Here is a 21,811-nt window from a genome sequence, read left to right as displayed (position 1 = left end):
GAAATCCACATGGCTGCACCAGGCTGACACAAAAGTTAAATGACATTACTTCAGGATTCGGATCAGCTTATACAAGGGTGTGTAGGCAGAATCTTATATTAAGTTTCCCTTTGACAAATGTCAACAATGAACAAACAAAAAGAATGTAAATACAGTTTCAACATGGATAATAAGGCTAATAAAAGAATGCATATTTTAAGGACTTAACACTTTTTTGACTGTCACTCATTTTTGTATTCTAACAGCAGCAGGTCTAATTTAAGTTTACCTAGCTAAGAAAAAGCAAATTTCCACTCATGACCTTAGAGGTTGCATTTTCACTTTAGCTGATACATGTAGTTTATATCACATTATACTTCTTATGCATTCCATGAAAGCTGCTTATACTCAAGGTCACGATGCATTACAAAAAGCTTACAGGTCTAGAATCTGTAAGGGGGTTCCTATTTAAAGGACACAAGTAGAGAAGATAGTACTACCCATAGCACATTTATCTATAAGTAGAATTGATACTGTGAGGTGCAGCTTTCACATCTTGATTGTGGTCTAGCAAGACCTGTGAAACATTTTATTTTTGTCAGCTCTTAAAAGGTAACTGCTAAAGTAAATCCCAAAGCAGGCAGAAAACATCATAATTGTTTATTCCTAATTAATAACTAACCCATTACATACATACTGAAGAATGAATACTGCTTTGCAGGTCAGGTCTTGTATTACATGCCAGTTTTTGAGCTAATTATAGCAGAATTTTCTCTGAGATACTAAGTAAGTCTTTTACCAGGATACAGCAAATCCCTGTGTAAGTCAGCATCATTTTCTCAGAAGTCATATTCCAAAGAGTAACAAAACCATGCCTATGTTGTTCACAGCAGTGATATATCCTTAGATCAGAACTGCTGAGAACTCCAGAGAGAGCTACAGACACCATCAAACTTTTATCATCTTACAGCAAATAAATGTAGTGGATAAAATGATAGGATGAGTCCAGTCTTCAGGAGAACTTTAAACATGAGAAAACTGAAGTCCTCCTTCTTCCTCAGTACTCCCACCCCTCAGGTTATAATTTATTGGAAAGAAAATGATGGAGGAAAAGACTTATGTATTTTGTTGTTAAAAAATATTAGATTTAATTTGAATGAAATCTCTCATCTTCAATTTATGTCTCCTTCCACTGACATTGCAAGTTTTGAATTTTTCCTAAAGAAGGATATTTCTCTATTTAAATCATAAATTATGAAAGTCTGAAAACATCAACACCAGGGAGTAAAAACTGACTTTGTAGTAACACTTCAGCTGATCACGAACAGTGGATCTCTGTCCCATTACAGGCTGGCACCTCACACACCACAGGGCAAGGGAGGGAAGAGGCTCGCTGCCGACGGCGGCCTCAGCCGGGGTTTCCTCAGCGGCTCCAAGGCCGGGGCCAGGCTCCCGCTGCCTCCGTGCCGTGTTCGTCCCGTCCCGTCCCGTCCCGTCCCGTCCCGTCCCGTCCCCACAAGGCGCTGCCGGGCGGTCCCAGCGGCACCGCCCCCATGACGAACCGGGCGGGCCGAACCGCCACGGCGTCGCGCACCACCCCGAGGCCCCACCCCACCGGCCGTCCAACGCTCCCTCCCTGCGATTGGCCCAACCTGGCCCACCAGCCAGCACTCTCACTTCTGGTTGGCTGGAAGCTCCGGGCCGCCTTCGGGGACGAATGAAGAGTAAGGTTGTTTCCTAGTCCCAAGATGGCGGCGCTCTGTCCCGTTCCTGTGGAAGGGACTTGGGGGAGTGAAGCCTGAGGGAGGGAGCAGCGGGTCGGCGCCGCGGGGAGGGGGATGAGGTGACGGCCGCCATGGCGAGCGACGGGGGCAGGAAGCAGTTCTGGAAGCGGAGCGGCGCGAAGGTGCCGGGCAGGTGAGAGGGGCGGCGGGAAGGTCGGGGCCCGCGGGCGGAGGCTCCTTCCGAGGCGGCCGTGGTCTCGTCCCGCCACCAGCTGGAGCGGGGCGAATCTCCGGGCCGCTGACAGCGGTTCTGCCCAGTCCCGGCACCGCGTTCCGGCCGCCTCGGTGCCGCGTTCAGCGAGTGCTGAGAGCTCTGCCGGGAGGCTGAGTGCGCGGTCACTGCGCGCAGCTTTGGGGCTGATACAAGGTGCGAGGCTTTAACCCTGCGCAGGGAACGGCTCTCCAGGGGCACGTAACCATATTTTAGTTTCTGCTTGGTGTTTCAAATCACCGGTTTCTAACATAGAGGCAGACTTGTCAGGGAGTGCTAGGTTCACAGTTGAACTTGGTGATCTTCAGGGTCTTTTCCAACCAAAATTATTCTACGATTCTCACCTCTCTTCCTCCGGTGTGAACTGCACACCAAGTCTCTGTGTCTTTGCTAAGGGCTACAAATACGTCCCCAGTGTCACATTAACGCTTTTGACCATCATGTCAGGCTGGGAATGTGTGCTCACAGGATCATTTAATGATAATATTCTCTGTTCCTGACCCTAACTTGTTGCAGTAGAATAATTGGGTTTCTTATGTTCATTTTTCAAGATGAAGGCATATTCTTAGTTCTTAGAGAACAGTAACTCGTACCATTTATCTGAATTCGGCAGAATAACCCACGTAATTTAACTGCTTCCATGCTCAGTTGCCCATAAGCACTAGCTGGTAATGGTTTTGTTTCCCTAGATACACTCTTTCAGCGCAGCTTTGCTTCTCTCTCTGAACTTCTTTGTAACTTTGAAAACCATTTTTGATCTTTCTCAGTTAATTAATTTGCAGGCAACTGCAAGCTTGTGGAAAATGAGTACACTATGGAGAATATGCTTTTGATTTTTTTTTATTTTTATTTTTTTTTTTTAATGACAGGAAGAGGGTTGTGATTGTTGTAGCTTTATATTTGAGTGCATTCACATCATGGTCATTCACAGCGTGTCAGAAGGAAATGGCAGGTTCTGTCTCTGTGCCAAAATGGAAGGTGATCCCTTGTACTCATGTGGGTGTAGATCAGGAAAATAGAGACTTGACTGTGGTGTACAGTCATGTAGAAAGACTGATAGTGGGCTGCTTTTTTGTTTTTCATGGAGTCATGTAAAAATGGATAGAGTTTATAAACCACCACCCTTAGCATCTCTAGGGCTAATTTCACTACTGTTAATACTTCCCCTGTAGTGTAAGTTTTTTTTCTTGAAATTTGTTATGACTGCAGTCCTTTTGGCTTGATGTTATCTCAATTTTACTAACATTGGACTTGTTTACAACTAGAGGCTGGAGATGGATTTCCATTTTGTCAGGAGGATATGTTTGCCTTCTTTTATGTGTTTTTTAGTACATGTTAATGTTCCATATGATTTGCTCCCCTTCAATCAAAAGTTTTAAAGTAGTAGTTTCCATTAATTTAAATCTAGTTGCCTTTTCCTGTGTAGCTTTCTTTGCTTACAAAACAATTTCATAGTTGAAAGTATAGAAGAAATGAACTTTTAGTTTGTAGAGAGTTTTATTCACACAGTAACATGCTTATTTATTTCAAAGCATTTGTTTTTAATACTTCCAAGCCTTCTATTCTGTTTATTATTTTTAGGGTATGTGGGATTCCTTGAAATGGAAAACTGTTGGAGTATTTTAGTTCTGTTTATTATTGTCTATCTGTTGAATACACAGAACCCCCCCAAATGTTTACTTATATATGTAACTATTTTTTTATTTTTATAATTTTTTAGTATTCAACATGTGTATGGAGCTCAACATCCACCTTTTGATCCATTATTACATGGAACGTAAGTTGAACTAATATTTAAATATTCAAGGTAATTTGGATCTCCTCTGCCTTCTCTGCTCTTGTTCTTCCCTGTTGGCTCTAAAGCTTGTTGTTAATCTTTTTCAGTTTTTGTCATGATCTTGACTTCTCCATTCCAACTTCTCTTTTGTGACTTCCTGATACCATACTGGGAGCAACAAATCAGCTGTTTGGTTCTTAACACAGATTGCCAACTTTTATTATCTCTCCGAAGTACCTTAAAAATTGGAAATTGTTTGGTAAATACTAATCTTAATTTAGCAGATGAAACTCACAACTCAAGTGTAAGCTGCTTGCCTGCATGTATCTTTCTGTTGATGGGCTGGCTTTACTTGTCTATCTATGAGAGAAAAGAGTCAGGTTGTGGTGTAGATAATTTTGAAAAAAAAACCTGGGCATTTTGTTTGTGAGAAGACAGTAGGAAGCTCAGATTTTACAGTGATTTAAAAATTTGTTGCCTTTGTCACAACATAAGGTACATGAAAGTGGCAATATTGTGCTAAACATCACTAGTAATCAAATACATTTCATGCTGATAATCCACACCTAATGCAAGTGAATGATTTTTCATCTCCTTATGGCCAAAGTATTTAGCAAAATGCTACATTCTGACAGCTTCTACTTTTTATATTTTGCTTTTTTTAATTGTTCTTTTTCGACAGTTTGTTTTAGCTTGTGTTGTGGACAGTTATTTCTGGTTTATTGGTGGATTTCACAACTCTTTTGAAACTAGCATTGCTGTTAAAATGTTGGTCTGTGTGAGAATCTTGGGAAATTTGTATGACCAATGAAACGAGCAGATCAAAACGGTAAAGACAAAAAATAATGTTAGAAAGAAAAGTACTCAGAAGGAGGCTTGGAAGGAGGTGATACTTCTAGTGGAGTTTTTCAAAGACTGATTTGAAATGGCACAAGAAGTAAACATGTGCTAGTTAATTTTCAGATGATACAGAATTGAAGGCAGTGTGAATTTGAGGACTGACAAAAAATGGATGAGATGAATCGAAAATGAGGAATTGTAAAGAGAGACAGAAGAAACCTGGTAACAAAAAATAGAAGCTTATTCCTTGAAATGAGTTAGGAAGAGGAGAAATACCTTGCTGTTTTAGACAATGATGACAGGTTGGGTGAAATTGTCAGTGTTGTAGTAGGTGTGTTAGGAAAGGTTCTCATTGTAATGCATAACAAAAACATTTTTGACATTGTGTGAAGACTATGAGAGAGCTTTTTCTGATTTCCCCTTCTGGGTGCTTATTTTTTTGTTTTTGCTGTTGGTTTTTTTTTTTTTTTTTTTTTTTTTTTTTTTTTTTTATAGTATGACAATCTCAGATGGAAAGATAGGAATTATCAGAAAGGGTAATTCAGTTAAGAGGGCAGGTGGGGAAACTCAGCTTAATGCTTTATTTAGGTGAAATCTGACAGATGTGATTGCTCTGCTTTACTGTAACTGAGAACAAGTGCCAAGCTGGGGAGAGATACTTGGTTTATCTCTCTTGTACTACGTGTTGACAGAGCAACAAAAGGTTAGGAGCTGATCAGGGTTCATCTAGACTAGTAACTGGAGGAAATATCCTGCTTATGTGAAGAGCAAAGTTCTGAAGCAAATGCATGCTGGAGTGACCAGATAGATCTGGCAAGATCTGAGTTTTAAGGCAAGACTTGGTTTGCTTATGGTGGTGATTGAATTGTGTGATTGCTTATGAGGCTTCAGAGTTGACCTGATTACTGCTCCTGTGGTGTTATGCAGCAATTTCGTTGAAAGGCCTGAAATCTCTGCACAAGTTAATGAAGCAAGAGAAGAGAAGTGCAGTGTGTCCTGTTTGTTTTATATGCTGTTCCAGTAGCATTTCTTTTATTTGACTTTGAGGGCTACTCTTTGCTTGTGGGTTGTTGTTTTTTTTTTTTTTTTTTTAATACAAATGGGTGTATGAGATAAGTATTTGCTACCTATATAATCTCAGGATTACACTTGGTTTTTGGTCCTACCTATTGTGTTTTGCTTAATCCATAACTAGTTCTTTAAATATTGTTTTTTAATAGCTTGATAAAACCAGGTTCAAAGCCACCTACAACTCCGGTGAAACTAAAGAAAGTCAGCACCTTCCAAGAATTTGAAAGTAACACAAGTGATGCTTGGGATCTTGGGGATGATGATGATGAACTCTTAGCAATAGCTGCTGAAAATTTAAATACAGAAGTGGTCATGGAAACAGCTCACAAAGTAATTCAGAATCACAGCAAGTTACAAGAACAGCATAAATTTCAGGAAGAACACCTGCAGGAAGAAAAACAAGTAGAATCTGCAGAGCTGACTTCAGTGGCATGTACTGATAACAGGCTTGTTAAATCAGTCAGTGAAGGTCATACATCGAGTTCATCAGGTATGTGAAGAAATGAAAAAAGATGCTAAATATCAAGTAAGGAGACCTATATTTACCCTCTAGGACATTAGTCCCTTCCCAGCCTTTTTCTTTATACCATAGGAAAATATTATTAATCAATAATACTGGGTTTGAGGGAGATACTCTGTGCCATAATAAACAATAAAGCATGTGTATCAGATATACAAGTGTGAGAGAAGGATAATACATCTTTTTTATTTTTATCCTTAGTGTGCCCTCCCTTAGTTTTGGGAAAAAGTTGCACTGTTTAATGGAATGTAATGGTTAACTGTACCAAGATATATGCAATTAATAGTATTGCTACAGGTGTGAAAAAGTTTTTATTGAAGTGCTGCTATATAAAGTACATTGAAAAGCTGGGGAGAAGCATCTATGCAGATTGGGAAGTTCATCCTCGTGTGATTTGGTCTGCATTTTTTTTTTCTTAATCCTTGCTATTACTGTGATCTCTATCTGATGTGTTTTTATTATGGAATACTGCATGGAAGAGGAATGCTCATCCTGCTAAATCCAAGTAATTTAAGGCCTAAGCTTGTGCTATACTTGAGATTAAGTTTCTTCAAAACATAGTTCTATTTTAAATTTATATAATAAATTCAAGTTATTAGTAGCTTTCTCACTAACCAAGACTGTTACTCTTTTTTTCCCTTCAGATAATACTAGTGAAAATTTTTCCATGCAGAGGTCCCAGTCCCTTCCACAAACTTCTACTCCTCCTTTGGTGAGTGGAATGGCAGACAATAATACTTCAGTTACTCCTGGATTAACTGAAAGAGAAGCATCTCGATTAGACAAATTTAAGCACCTGCTTCTTGGCCCCAATACAAATCTTGGTGAGTATTTCTTATAAGAGCTATGAATTGCATTTAAATTATTCTTTAACTGTAAAATTTTCCTGTTTGATGTACTATTCTGCCAGGTGGTTTGGTTAGGATCTAATCTTTTCATTTAAAACTGACTTTGTAAAAGAGAATATAATTGAATGCTTGTAGTAGTCAGGCTTGTAATGTGATTTGCATAAATTTTACTAGCACATAAATGTCAGATGACTTCTTTTTCTTTTTTTCTTCACATTGTTTCTTCCTACTGGACTAATCCCTGGACAAAAAAACCAAACCAAACAAAACCCACAAAATATAATTATCTGGGCTTGATATTAATGCCTGATAATGGAACAGCAGGTACTACAAGAATGATTCTCATGCTTAGAAATATGGATGTGAAAGACACATGAGGTGTGGAAGTATTACTGCCTGTCTACTCAGTGAGCATTCTTCATGTTCACAGACTGATACAGTAGTTCTGTGTTTCATCTGTGAATGCTGTAAACATATTAATGTGAAAACAAGTGTATTGTCAGACAACTTGACTGTTCCCTTTGTGCACAGAATTTTAACTGCTGAATAGTCAATACAAGTGCTGAGAGGGTATCACAGAATCAAATGTCTTTGTATCCCAAGCAAAAAGCAAGAGCAATTAGAAATGGCACACTGCATTTGGAGAACTTGACTTGTGACTTAGGAGCAGGAGTTATTTCCAAAATAATAAATAAGCAAAAAGCCTTTGAGTTAGACCATTCTAGAAGAAATCTCCAGGAAACTCTTATGGAAGGAAGTAGAAACTGCATGTTTGCAGTTCTTGAATTGACACTTTTGTGCACTGTAGTTTTCATGAGACTTCTTCAATAGAATATAGTCCAAGTTGTGACTTTTAAAAAATTTTTATGCTGTCTTATTGTGAGATTCATGCTAGTAGAATAGAACTGTGGAAGCTACACTAACTTGATGAGGCATAACACTTAAGTGAGTTATAGAACATTCTTATAAAATGCAGCTCTGAGGTGTTGAATCTCATATTTTATATAAGCTTGAAAATGATAATCAAATATAATTTATGTCCCTCTGATCTAACAATTGTTATGAGCTATGTGTTTGTGACTGACATGAAAACTTGTAGAACTTTTTATATTGTAACAGCAGAAATCTTTGCATAAAGTTACAAAGTCAGAGGGAGAACAAAGTTTAATTGAAACCTATCCATTTCACTTTAGCTGTCTAATTAGATGGGAGTCCTTTCTCAGTAAATCAAATTTAGGGATGAAAGTAAAATATTTTGAAAAGGAGTGCAGTCACCCTTGCTGTGGTGAGAGTTTAGTCAATGTTACTTACATAAACTGGCTTTTTTTTTTTTTTTTCTCTACTGAAATGTCTAAATCTCTCTCAGAATAATACACAGGAATAAGAAATCTGAGTAGGTTGCTCTTCTACTAAGTTCCCAATATTCTTTCAGATATCACTAAATAATGCCTTTTCAATGCCTGGTTATAGGAACCTTGTTCTTTATCTTGCTGTATGAACTGTAATGATTTTTGTGAAATAGGATTTTAAGTCCAGCTTTGATTTTGTGATACAAATATTTTGACTTCTGTATCCGGAGATATCTAGTAGCATTTCCTAGTGAAATGAGCTCTGTATTGAAAACATGCAGACTCTTGATAATCATGAAGCTATTGATAGTAGATCATTACAAACTACATTTTATATATATATATATATATATATATATATATATATATATATACACACACACTAGGCAAAGTGTGTGTGTATACAACCATGTATATGCATATGGCTATACATACAGTTCGTCAGAATCTGGAGTGTGCATGTGTATGTGTTTTTGGTTTTTTTTTTCTTTTAGACTAATACTGAAAATGGACTAAGATAGAATTAGACAATGGGCAAATTAAGCGAAGAGTTGTAGTGAGTAATGAAGGGAGAAGTAGCTATTTCTGCAGTAGCTGTTTCATTCTCTTTGTGTGTGTGCAATGCTGTGCTCTGCGTGTCTTTGTTTTGTGTTAGATACACATGGAGTTTTGTTTGCCCTGATGAAATGAATCAATGGGTAGTAGTCTTGGGGTCATTTTAGCACATACTTCTGTTAATTTCTGTATGTGGTAGTATTGGTTTCTCTTGGAAGTAGTAGTAGCAAAAGTAAAAGTACTTCTTTTGGATTAATTTTCTTGATACAGTTTTGTCTATTGTTGAAGAAGTGACAAGTCTTTTCAGAGCAAGTTAATTTGTGGAACTCAGGCAATATCAGGCACATTTTCAACTCTAGACTTTTCTCTTACCATAATGTGAGAAATTGACAGACTAAGAACAGAAAGTAATGCAAATCAACTTGAAATCCTCTCAGTCATAATTGAACAATGATTGTTCTATAAAACCAGTATACAATGCACTATTGGAATAATATTGCATGCTGTCAACTAGAGGTTGTGAAAGAGTATGTTCTTTCACAAGAAAATTCTCAAACAGATGGATTACGCGTATAAATTCGGGACTAAAGATTATTTTAGCCATTGAGGTCCCCTTACATATTTTGGAGTTATGTTTGGTCCCCAGGCTGGATATTATGAAGATACAGAAAATAGGTAGGTTCTATCAACCCCATCAGATTATACACTAAACAAAATAATATGCCAGATATAAACTACAATTGGGTTATGAATCCATTGGTAAATATTACATACACAAGAACAGAGCCATTCTCAAAATTTGTGTGCATAGTTTTACCCAGCAGATGGTTATGTACGCAATAATTATTAGAGCAAGGCACAATCAGGGACCACAATCTTGGAGAGCCAGGAAAAAAACCCACTCCAGAATTCTCAGAATATAAAAGAATTATTTCTTTTGTGTTACTTAACTCTTACTTATTAATGAAGAGCCTCATTCCATGCCTCTTTCTATTTCATAGATCTGAACTAATAAACTGACGCTTGTAATCTTACTTCTGGTCTAACTAGGGAAAAGCAAATAACTTCTGCTTTAAGATAGATGTGTGTAGGTAATAGAACCAAATGCATCTGCCTTATAACGTTTAGAACTGTGCTAGTTGTATCTTTTTTTCATTTGATTGATCTGAAAACAACAGTATCTGCATCAGTCTCATTTGAGTCTCTCATACACATAGCTATATTTTAGATGTCCTGACATTTAAAGAGCTCTTGATTGTAGTGAAAGGCTTTATACTTGTACTTTCTTTTGCTCTCAAAGACCAAGGGATGTGTAAATTCTTTTTGTTCAGCCATTCATGAGAATATATGGTAATAGAAAAGCAAAAATGGGTTTCGCAGTATCCAAATTGATTGCAATTTATTGTAGATTCTATAGTAGTCTTTGTGTTTATAATTTTTTAAGCATACAGTATCAGATATCAGTTGTCTGGTGTCATATAGGTGAACTGCACATTGAATCATGAGCTTTGGTCCCAAGAGACATTGCTACTGAATCGCATGATATTGTTGTTACACATCTCTGTTCTTCTCTGGGATGGGGTTAAACATCGGATTTTAAAAACTTGCTCCTTGTTTTGTCACTACAGGTCTTGGTAAAATGTTTCTCAGTCTTTCTTGTGAGCCCTCTTGAAGTGCTGAAAGGCAGCAATAAGATCTTCCCAGAGCCTTTTCTCCAGGCTGAACAACTCAATTCTATCAACCTTTCCTTACAGGAGAGGCTTTCCAGCCCTCTGATCATCTTTATGGCCCTCCTCTGGACTCACTCTAGTGAGGTCCATGTTTTATAGTGTGGACCTCAGTGCCTGATGCCGTTCTCTTAGTGGGGTGTCACTAGAGCAGAGGGGCAGAATCACATCTTTTGGCCTGCTGGCTACAATTTTTTTGATGCAGCCCAGGGTATGGTTTGCTTTCTGGGCTACAAATGCACATTGCTGGCTTTTGTCCTACATCTAATCCCCTAGTATCCCTCTCTGCAGGACTATTCTCAATCCCTTTGCCTCCCAACCTGTACTGATACTGGTTATTGCCTTGACCCAGGTGCAGGACTTTGAACTTTGCCTTGTTGAATTTCATGAGGTTTGCCAGGGCCCACTCCTCACATTTATTCCTCTGGATGGCATCCCTTCGCTCCAACAAATCAACTGCACCACTTAGATCAGGTTGCTCAAAGCCCCATCCAATGTGACCTTGAAAATTCCAGTGATGGGGCATCCACAGCTTCTCTGTGCAATCCTGTTCCAGTGTCTCACTACACTCAGTGAAGAATTTCTACCCTCTTTAATCTTAAAACTGTTACCTATTGTCCTCTCCCTATGTGCCCTTTTAAAAAAGACCCTCCCCATCTTTCTTGTAGTCCCCTTCAGGAGACCACTGCAGGGTCTCTCCAGAGCTTTCTCTTCTCCAGGCTGAACAACCCCAGATCTCAGCCTGTCTTCATAGGGGAAATGCTCCAGCCCTCTGATCATCTCTGTGACCCTCCTCTGGACTCACTCCAGGAGCTCCATGTTCTTCTTATGTTGGTGGGCCAGAACTGGACACAGTAGTCCATGCCTGGGTCCCGCCACACTTCTTTTGATGCAGTCCAGGATAAGGTTGGCTTTCTGGGCTGCAAGCAAACATTGCTGACTCACATTGAGCTTCTCATCAACCAGCACTCAAGTCCTTTTCCTCAGGGCTGTTCTGAATCCATTCTCTGCGCAGGCTGTATTTATCCTTGGGATTAGCTGTGCAGGACCTTGCACTTGGCATTGTTGAATTTCATGAGGTTGTCATGGGCTCACCTCACAAGCCTGTTGAGGTCCTTCTGAATGGCCTCTCTTCCCTCATTGTGTCAACCACACCACACATCTCGGTGTCATCAGTGTACTTGCTGAGGGTGCACTTGATTCCACTGTCCATATCACTGACAAAGATGTTAAACAGCACTGGTCTTAGTATTGACCCTTGAGAAACACTGCTTGTCACTGGTCTTCAGTTTGGTGTTGAGCAGTTGACCACAACTCTTTGAGTGTGACCATCCAGCCAGTTTCTTATCCATTGAGTGGTCCATCCATTGAATCAATCTCTTTCCACTGTCATGCCAGGCAGTGTAGAATGATTTGCAGTTTGACAGAACTGCATCCTTTCAAACCATAATTTAATAGTTCAGATTTAGAGAATGCCTAGAAGGAAGGCAGAATTGTTAATAATTTTCCTGATTGCAAGATATAAGAAGAATTCTTTTTAAAAATTACTTAAATTTTCTTACAATCAAAAGTCTTTAGTTTAAAATTTTTATGTGCACGACTTTTTCACTATGAAAGACTAATGCATATTAAGATGGTTTTGTTTGCCAGCTCAAGCTGGAACACAGGTTAATTCAAATTAAAGTGAAAATTTTGAGAAGTACATGGAAGAAAGCTTAAATATGAGAAATGTATTCTGTGAAAACGTACTTCCAGTGTTTTAGTCTTTTATATATCTAGAAGGAAGTCAAACTTCCTTCTTTTATTTGTCTTTCCCACAATCGACTTTGTATGCTTTTAGAGGAAGTGATCCAAGAGCAGAACTGTAGATCATGAGGTGTATTCCCTGTGAAATTCATGGAGTTTATCAGCAGCTTTCTTCCTAAGCCAAATATAGTGTGGGAAATTATAAAAAGAAAGGATGTCTTTGTTTTTCTTCAGTGGTAAATAAACATGATTGTAGATAGACCTGCTGTTTTATTTATTTGTTAATGGAGGAAGCATTCTAGTACTAGTTCTTTTTGAATAGTTGCATGAATTTCGTGTCATAGTAATCTAGACATGTATCTTAATCCTGATTATCTTAGTTGTGCCTTTTTTTGACTATAGTTTCACTATGAAGGACCAATCACCTAGATTGTATTTTTGCATGTAGATATTGCCATAGTGTTCTTTTAAGTCAATTTAATAATTTTGTTTTGTAGGATTCTTTTTTTAATAACATGAAGCTTTAATATTATAAGTAAATTTATCCTTTCCTTATATGTTATGAATGCATATGATTATTTGTTTATTTATTTATTCTTAAGAAAAGACATGTAGGGATGGAACACACCTGACATTGTCGAAAAGAAAATAATTATTTCTTGGCTATTCTCTGAAAAACTGAATTTTTGTTGTGATTGGTCAACAGAGTGTGAAAGTCCATTTTCTCCCTACACACGAGAAATAAATACTGTTATTTCTAAATAGGTAGAAAAATAGTCTTCTTTACCTGATACTGTAAGTGAAATTTCCTATTTTGTCTATTCCTTTTTCTATTTATTTTCCTTATTTCTACATGGTAAGTTTGTTAGAGACTATTTGAATGGTTTTAAGGTAAAAATTAAAACAGTTGATGATGCATGGAAGTTGAATGTTGCATGAAGACTATAGAAAACTGTAGTGCCATTTCAGGTCTTCTGCCATCATGGTTGTTCTCCACTATTTATCTTCATAATTCACATTGTTGACTTAACTTGCTGCAATTATTTTTTAGTTGTTTTATTAATCTTCTTTTGCCTTAGTTTTCATAATCTGTTCACGTGGTTTCTTATACCTTCTAACACCTACCTCATCTGCTTCTCCAACTTTCTATGTGAAGTGGCAGGCAAGGTGTACGTCACTGCTCTTTGCTAGAAAAGGTCCTGAAAAGGGTCTTACCCTGTATTTACAACATTGGATTGGACTTCATCCTCTGTTTTCTGCATGCATTCAGAATAACTCTTTGTTCCATTGAGGAGATTAAGGGCAGTGTTTGCTTGGAAAAAAAAAAAAAAGTAATGAAGTGCCTAACAGAGCTATTATTCATTTGGAAACCAATTGCTGTGGTTGCTATAGTAATAACAAGCCCTCTATTAAAGCTATTTTCTATATGTACTGCCTGTATTGTAACATGCTGTTGGGGGAGCTGCAGTTCCGTGAATCTGTGCTCTTGAAAGAAATTTCCAGCTTTGTATAGTTAAATTATCCAAGGAATTTATGTTATAGGAACATAAAACATGTAAATCTAGTTTATCATATCTATCACGCAGTTGTTCATGCAGGCCATCACTTCATGTAGCCATTTACAGTAATCTCGATGAAATAACAGCTGTATCCAAGATGAATAATGCATACAGAGGCTTTTTGAACTACTTTGGTACTTCTTGACTTACTTTTTGTTCATTTGTAGCTGGAAGAATGATGAGCTTGTATTTCCAGGAAAAATACTTGTAGACTTGATTGTTTGCCCTTGTGTGTTTTGGGTGTAGTGTGTATTAGCTGCAGTAATAGCTGATGGGGTTAGAAAGCTGGTAAATTAATGGCATGTTTTCTTTGTAGAATGCCCCACAAGATATTTATGGAATGTGAAGAATCTTTAACTCTGCTGCAGTAAAATCTTTAACTCTCCTGTCCTAAGATTTATTTAAAATAATTGCTTTAAACATTGTCTTCAGAGAGAATAAACGTATATCTGAATGTACTGTAGTAAACAAGATAACACATTTTTTCCCCAAATTAAATTAATTATATCAATTTTAAGCATTTACGTACCATCTTATTCCTTCTTAATAAGATATCCTAATACAACATTTTTTTTGCAAAAAATAAGTGCTACCTCCAAAGCTGAAGTGACAGTTGGCTGGTGCTAGCAAATGGAGATATTTTTGGTCTAAACTCTATGGGGATTTATAAGTATTTTGATACTTACTGGTCACAGAATTATATAAAATAATGAGACCAACTAAAAGACAGAGTAGTCTTGCTTCAGAAAGTGTCCTTTCAGTTTGGGACAGTTTATGGATGGGGTTTCACAAATAGTGCTGTTGGATCTAGCTAGCTTCAGCTCTTAAACTTAACTCTGTGCTTATGTTTTTAGCAAGTAATCATGTTTGTGCAATGTCTTCCAGCTGCCCATTTTCATAATAATTGTACTGGAATTTTAGGAAATGTTTATTATATTGAAGCAAGGGTGGTTTTGCAGTATTGTACTCATTGAAAAAGTGTGTCTGACTTGTAGGTGGCATTAAAACTCCTTTGAAAAAATTCTGTGCTGGGAAGAATGTTCTCCAGTTTATAAGTAGGACATGTAGTTCCTTGGGAAATCTGCAATGGAAAAGAGTTAGTATAATGACAATAAATTGAAATTATGCTTTGACTAGGGAGAATGTAACATTTCAACCAATGACAAATAGTTTAATGGTTAATGAGATGTCAAATAGAGGACAAGTTTCAAGTTTAAGTGCAAATACATTTTCTTGGTATCCTCAAAGTCTTGTCTGAGGCAGTTTTTCTTCTGATACCTTGACTTTAAGTGTTGCAAACTATGGGACAGACAGATTTTTACAGGGCAGCAATTGGCAAATTTGAAACTTTCATGCCTGTGCTTCTATACTGCAGCATTCTATAAAAAATAATAAATTTACTGTGTGTTGAGTACCACATTTGTACTGTACACAGTAGAAATATGGTAGCTTTATATTTTTTTCTTTATTTGACCATAATTTCATTCTTGCCTGTTTTGATTTCACTAAAAACAAAATTGATAACAATCTAATAGCCAAGTACTATGGTATTTGGGACAAGGGGGACACAATATGGGATACAGGAACTTCCATCTGAATGTGAGGAAAAACTTTACTGTGAGGGTACAGAACATTGGAACAGACTGCCCAGGGAGGTTTCTCTGTCTCCTCTGGAGATATTCAAAACCCACCTGGATGCAGTCCTGTTCAATGTCCTGTAGGCAATTCTGCTTTAGGAGGGGACTTGGTCTTAGATGATCTTTAGAGGTCTCTTCCAACTCCGATAATTCTGTGACTGATTTGAGAAAAAATGTACATCCATACCATCATGGGTATAGAAATGCTGTGCATATTAAGAAAACCCAAACCCATATAAACTCCAAAACAAAATCAACCTTCCCTGCCTTCTCCCACCCCAAAAACCCCTATTCAACCAAACAACAAAACAGCCCAACAGCAGAGGACCCAACCAAGCACTTCGGTAATGCAAGACAGAATTATTGTGAAGAGGTATCAGCTTGGCCAAGGCATTGTGCTGAATTAATACAAAGGGCATCAAAGCTGTGAAGTTCAGATGAGCATTTATTTGTGAAAAAAAACTAAAACAACTTTTTTTGATGTGAAATATTAAACATTCCTACTGCTGTGTAAACAGTTATAGAAATAAATATATAGGAAATCAGTAGGTAACAAAGTTCTCTTTTCCCTGATTATGGTTGCATTTGAATGGCTGCCCTAGGAATGTTTTCCTCAAATAAATAATATCAAGTAAATTGGATTTTTTATTAAATCTTTGCATTAACAATAATGGATGACTAACAGTGTTTCAGAAGTTAAATAATCCTGCACCTAGACTCTTCATCTTGACCACTGAATGCTTTTTCTGCATTTGTTGTTGTATAAACAAAAAAACCCATTTTTGATAGTTCTTATACATTCGACTGATCTGCCTTACTAAAAGTGACCTGAAATAAGAGTAGATTAGTTGGGTTTTAAAGGTGAGGGAAGGGCCCTAGTTTTACTTTTACTGGTTGGAAATTGCATAAGAGGCTTATATGTTGTATACTGACAGCAAGTACTATAGTATGTAGTATAATCTCCCTTCTTTTGGATGGTATATTAAGTTTTATACTAAAATGAGTTAAAGGACTCAAACTTCGAGGGCTAAGTGTAAGAGTCAAAAGGTTGGAGTATTTTGGCATGCATACAGCCTCAGCTGCATCATCTGACTTCTTCAGTTTACCTTCCTCATCTTAGCAAGTTATTTTTTGGTATGTCTTGCCATTAGCTGGCATTTATCCTTTCATTTTGTGGATCCATTTAATAGACATGTATGTTAGTTGGGAAAAGGCAAAAAATTTCAGGAGATGAAGGAAATGAAAACTGCTGATGGACAGGTTGAAGAGAGAAAAGATTCCCAATACAGAAAGCTGACAAAAGTCAGAAAGGTACTGCTGCTTTTTCCATCCTGTCTCTCTGCCTCCACTTTGTGAAAAAGTAGCATCTGTAAATGTAGATGAGAACTATCCAGCCTCTTTAAAGCTGTGGTTTGATGGGTTCCAGGTTTGGGGCTTATGTTGCTGTCACGGGCCACTTGGGGCTTTTGACAGACACTTGGGCATGCGCAGATGAACTCAGTGATTCAGTACTGGATATTGTGTAAACAGACATCTTGTCTTCAATTTTTTTCATGTCAAGGCTGTTGATAAGAGAAGTGTATCATACCCATTTTCTCACAATATTTTGTCAAGTGTCTCATTTGCTTCACTTGGAAAGAGGCTTTTCAAGTCAACTACTTTTTTCTTTGCATAGGATCTTTGTGGATTTATTGGCCTTAAGTCAAGCTTCTGACCTCTCCCAGGCATTTAATGTATTTTTGCACCTCTTTTGTGCTCTCAGTATTAACTATTTGCTTCCTTTCAAGCATGCTGTGTGTTAGATACTGGCTCCTGTATGGAACATATTTTTTTTTAAGTCTTTTTATCATGTTATAGAGAAAATTCAGTCTTAAATGGATTCTGTGTTACAAGGTACTGTAGAATATGAATGTACTTAGCACTTCAGAGTGGGAAAGTTAAATGTTCTGTGGGAATCATGGGAGGAAAAGGAAAGAACCAGATGCTTGAACAAAAAGATAATGAAAATTGGGTGAAAAAGAATGTGATTACATGTTATCATTTGACTGCAAAGTGATCTGGTGGGTCACTTTATTCTTAAAAGTCCATCTTAAAAGCAGTGATATGTATGCTTGCTCTAAAAGTTATGCATGTATTTAAAATAAAGTGTACATGCAATTAATGCATTTTAACAGTATTATTAGAACTTGCCTTTACTGGTAATCTTTTATGTGTAGTTAAAATTGTGCTTTGTGCACATACTTAGAAGTGTTTTTGCCTATATTGTCAGCAGTAGCATTTCTATTTTATGTTATGTTAGACATAGTCTTCTAGGGAATGTTTTTCTTGCTTTTTAAATGGATTTTGTGATGGGCAGGGTTCTTGGTTATCTTTCCACTTGTTTTTGTGTTGAACTATTGGAGGAAAACATAATGTGAATGGATGCTTTAACAATAGCAATGTGCAAGGGTCAGACTGTATGCTTTTGGGTTGGTTACCATGAAAGTTTGCTGCTATACCTGCTAAGAATTTTTGCATAGCCTCTTTCAGTTGTAATATGTGAATGGCAAAATGCTCGTTGAGCTCACTGTGGTGAAGTTAGGAGCAGAATTGCTTATGACTTTTTTGGAGTAGTCTGAGATCCTGGAAGTTTGGAAGAGGATTGTGATACAGTACAGCAGTCACTGTTGGTGAAGAAATGGAATTATCACGTATCAGGGGTACTGAGTTGTGATGGAATTGACTTAACTCTCAGATATGCAATCGTCTGCCTATCTAACAGCTTCTGTACTGAAAGCAATTACTGTGCCACTTATGAAAGTAAAAACAGAAACAAAAGCCTTGAGGGAGTTCAGACGGATCCTGTATGATGTGACAGCAGAGCAGAGGAGGTTATTAAATACAATCCAAAAGTAAACTTCGGTGTCAAATAAAGAGAGTAGAACAGAATATAAATCTTGTCAGGCTAAATGCATGGAGGCACTTCTAAAAGAGAGTTTGAGTCACAATTTGGAAAAAGTATAAAAAGTAGCGCTAAACTCTTTTTCTCACATGTATTTGGAGAATAGGCATTGCCAAAGATTCAGATAATCCAGATCCAAAAAGAGCAGCCAGAGCACATAAGGCTGTGGCAGAGGAATAAAAGTAATTATTAATTTGTGTTCATCATGGAAGAATGTATAGGGGTACTGACTCCTAAATCCTACATTGATCTGTTGATGCTGAGAATCTGTTTCAAAAAAGTGTTGTATTGTTAACTGAAAATGTTTTGTCCTTGGTGTACATTTTTACTTCTATGTCCAGTGCTGAGGTATTCTTCCAGAACGAGCAGTGCATTGAAACCCAGTCCCATAGGATATGTACATTATTGTTTGAAATTATGTGACAGACCAAGCTATTCCTAATAAAAGGAAATTTATATTCATTGCACAATACCAGCAGGAATGAAAACTGACTTCTCTGGAATCTTGCTTAAATGAAACATTCCTCCTTTGTCTTTAATTTTCAAATAATGGCTCTTTAGTTCAGAGTCTTACAGGTAGTTTTTAATATTTAGCCTAGAAGTGGAGGTTTAATTTTAAATAGTACTAGGATTCAAATTCTCTGCTCAGAACTGTTTTTGCTTGGCCATGAACCTAAAAGGAAAGCTCAGCTGCTGCATCACAGGATAAAAAGTTTTGCTAGAATAAGCTATATTCCAATTTGGTTGTATGGTTCCTGTCTTTGGCCTTAAGAGAGTTACTTAAGGTTAAGTGGAATTTTTGTTCTGGATGATATGTCACTGATTTAATCCTATGTTCCCCATTCCTGATTCTGATGGCAGACCTTTTCATCTTCTTCAAGGTGGGTTTTTTTTTTCTGTTTGTTTTTTTTTTCCCTCCTTGAATGGGTTATTAGAGTTTGGTACCCATGTTTGTGTGTGGATTCCTGTTGTGGCTGAGTAAGGAAAAAAAATCAGTAAAGTGAAAGATGAGAGAGGGTTTAATGGATACAGAGTTGAGAAAGAACAGTTGATGTTATTTGAAAGTAATAAAAGTAGCTTCTGAGCAATTTATTTTTTTGTTTGGTTTTTTTGCTTATACTGTGCTTATTACATAGTTGGTAAATGGCATGCTAGTGTGTAACAGTAGTGAAAACTTGAAGATTTGCAAAATTATTGTGTAATGAAGCTGTAAAATAATGTGCAAGATGCATTTCCTTTCAGCCAGAATGCCAGTGTCACAAAAAGGTAAGGCCTAGTAAAGCACACTTGTTCATAAATACTGGACAAGAACTAGTGGAGCAGTACGATGCACACTGGGAAATCTCTTGCTTTTGAAGACTTGGGGCCTTTGTTATTATTAATCCAATGCTGTAGCTTTTAATCATGTTCTGCAGTGAAGGAGAAATACAAACACAATTTTTCAATGTGTTCAGTTAAGGCAAGTCATATCTTTTTTATTGATAAATTATACAAAATACTATTTTTTCTAGTGTTGTTCATATTGTGTCTTTATTTTGCCTTTGCTTCATCTGACCTGTTTCTGTCTTTTTTGACTTTTAGAAGACTATAACCAATGATACTGTTGTGTATGACTGAGTGTTTGATAGCTTGGATATTTACTTGACATTGCACCTGGAATCTGACTAAACCATAAAATACAAGTCTAACCTGTTTCAGCAGCTGGGAGGACAGGAGAGAAGGGCTTCCTTGGCTGGCATGGGGACACCTGGGTGGGTGGATCAAGAATCCTGTTATCACTGGCTTAGTGCCTCTTCCAGGTCTGTCGTGGAGCTACCACTCTGTAATAAGATGAGCATCGAAATATTTGGTTTATGGTGCCTCTGGCCATTTACTGTCAATACTGTTAGACTGGGTGGTAGTTCTTGCTCTTGAAAATCATTAAGAAATTGTAATATTAGAATTCTAGACTAGCAAATTGGAGTTAGCTCCATTAATCTGATTTACATGCAGCTTCTGCTTGCTTCAAGAAAATTGCTGAAGTTGCTGTGACTTAAAACTGTAGCATAAAAGTTTACAAATTCACCTTTTATTTTCAACATTGTCCCTGACCTCTGTCATCTGTTACAAAGCTGGCTGTTTCTGTTCTTCAAAATGCAGAGATTTGTTTTAACTTGAATGTCTTAGCTAAATGTCTATGTAAGGCCACATATCAAGGTCTTCTAAACATGATCACTTAATACCACAATAACATAGTAATTCCTCTATTTGGGAATTTGTGTCTGTTCTGCTACTTACCCTCTCCCCATTCTGAAAAAGTAGTCCCTCAAAGCTGTCACCATAAAGAATCAACCCCTGAGAGCCAAGAAATACATACCAAATAGTAATGTACTAAAGTTTTGTTCTGTTTTGAGGTAGCAGACTAGTTTTCATCTTTTCCTGATGTAAAATAAAAAAACAAGCCAAACAAACACCCCAAACCCAACAAGGTCCCGTTCCTTCGTTTTAACTTCAGTAGTGTCCATCTGCTCATCTTTGAAAAAATCCTTAAAGAAGCCTGTTCCTGTCTGTGTTCTGTACCCCACCCTTGCTGTGTTATGGCAGAGCTGTTTGTAGGTTTTTTGTGTGTAAGGCACATTCTTGGGTTTTCTTTAGGATCCATCAGTGCCTTTTTTCCTTCATGACCTCCCACAGCTCTCTAACTTTAGAACTGCTTTTGGTTTGTGTCTGAAACTTGCTCTTGTACTTAATGCATCTTTTTGCTGAAGCTTTGGTTTTTATCCTGACTGAACTACTTCCTATTTTGTATCAGTGACATTCAGGAGTCATTTGTTTAGTATCAGAGAATTTCAGTTGCTTGTTACATCTCGCTCCCATGGAATCCTCTCTTATTTGCAGTGACAGCATACTCATGATGACGTGTATTTATTGTGCCAGCCTGTGATATGTAGTTCAATTTAAATTCCACAGTAGTCTGGTGTTTGTTAGTTAACAATAGAAAATAACCCAAGCTGTAGAGGTAACAAGACGTGGAGAATACCTGCACTAAATCATATATTTTGTCTTCATTGTTTCTGTTATATTTAAACGTAGTTTGGTGATCTTTAACAGAATTTTGTTTTTCTGGTGGCAGTTCTTGTTACAGGCCTTAGGTTATAGAAGGTTGAACATTTGGACTGGGTGTAATTTATTGCCTTTTTAATGCACATTCTTACATGTTAATTTTAAAACCTCTGTGATGCAAAAAGTTGTAGTTAAATTAATTGTTACACTTTGGTGTGAGCAAGA

The 21,811-nt window shown here is 37.3% G+C and overlaps 1 protein-coding gene across 2 annotated transcripts in view; it reads left to right on the top strand.

The window, feature by feature from the left end:
* Nucleotides 1-1,711: 1,711 nt before the first annotated feature.
* The window catches only part of TBC1D22A (TBC1 domain family member 22A), a 162,356-nt gene continuing 142,256 nt past the window's right edge, over nucleotides 1,712-21,811 (top strand). For both annotated transcript variants that reach the window (XM_071733834.1, XM_071733833.1), the window contains exons 1-4: nucleotides 1,712-1,896; nucleotides 3,695-3,751; nucleotides 5,812-6,152; nucleotides 6,827-7,006. In XM_071733834.1, the coding sequence (XP_071589935.1) occupies nucleotides 1,835-1,896; nucleotides 3,695-3,751; nucleotides 5,812-6,152; nucleotides 6,827-7,006 (640 nt within the window). In that variant the 5' untranslated portion in view covers nucleotides 1,712-1,834. The remainder of the gene's footprint in view (nucleotides 1,897-3,694; nucleotides 3,752-5,811; nucleotides 6,153-6,826; nucleotides 7,007-21,811) is intronic.

The sequence above is a fragment of the Heliangelus exortis genome, chromosome 1, assembly GCF_036169615.1.
Source record: "Heliangelus exortis chromosome 1, bHelExo1.hap1, whole genome shotgun sequence".
In the NCBI taxonomy this organism is placed as follows: Eukaryota; Metazoa; Chordata; class Aves; order Apodiformes; family Trochilidae; genus Heliangelus; species Heliangelus exortis.
The sequence above is the reverse complement of the archived record's forward strand: the minus strand, read 5'-3'. Positions and strand labels throughout refer to the sequence as shown.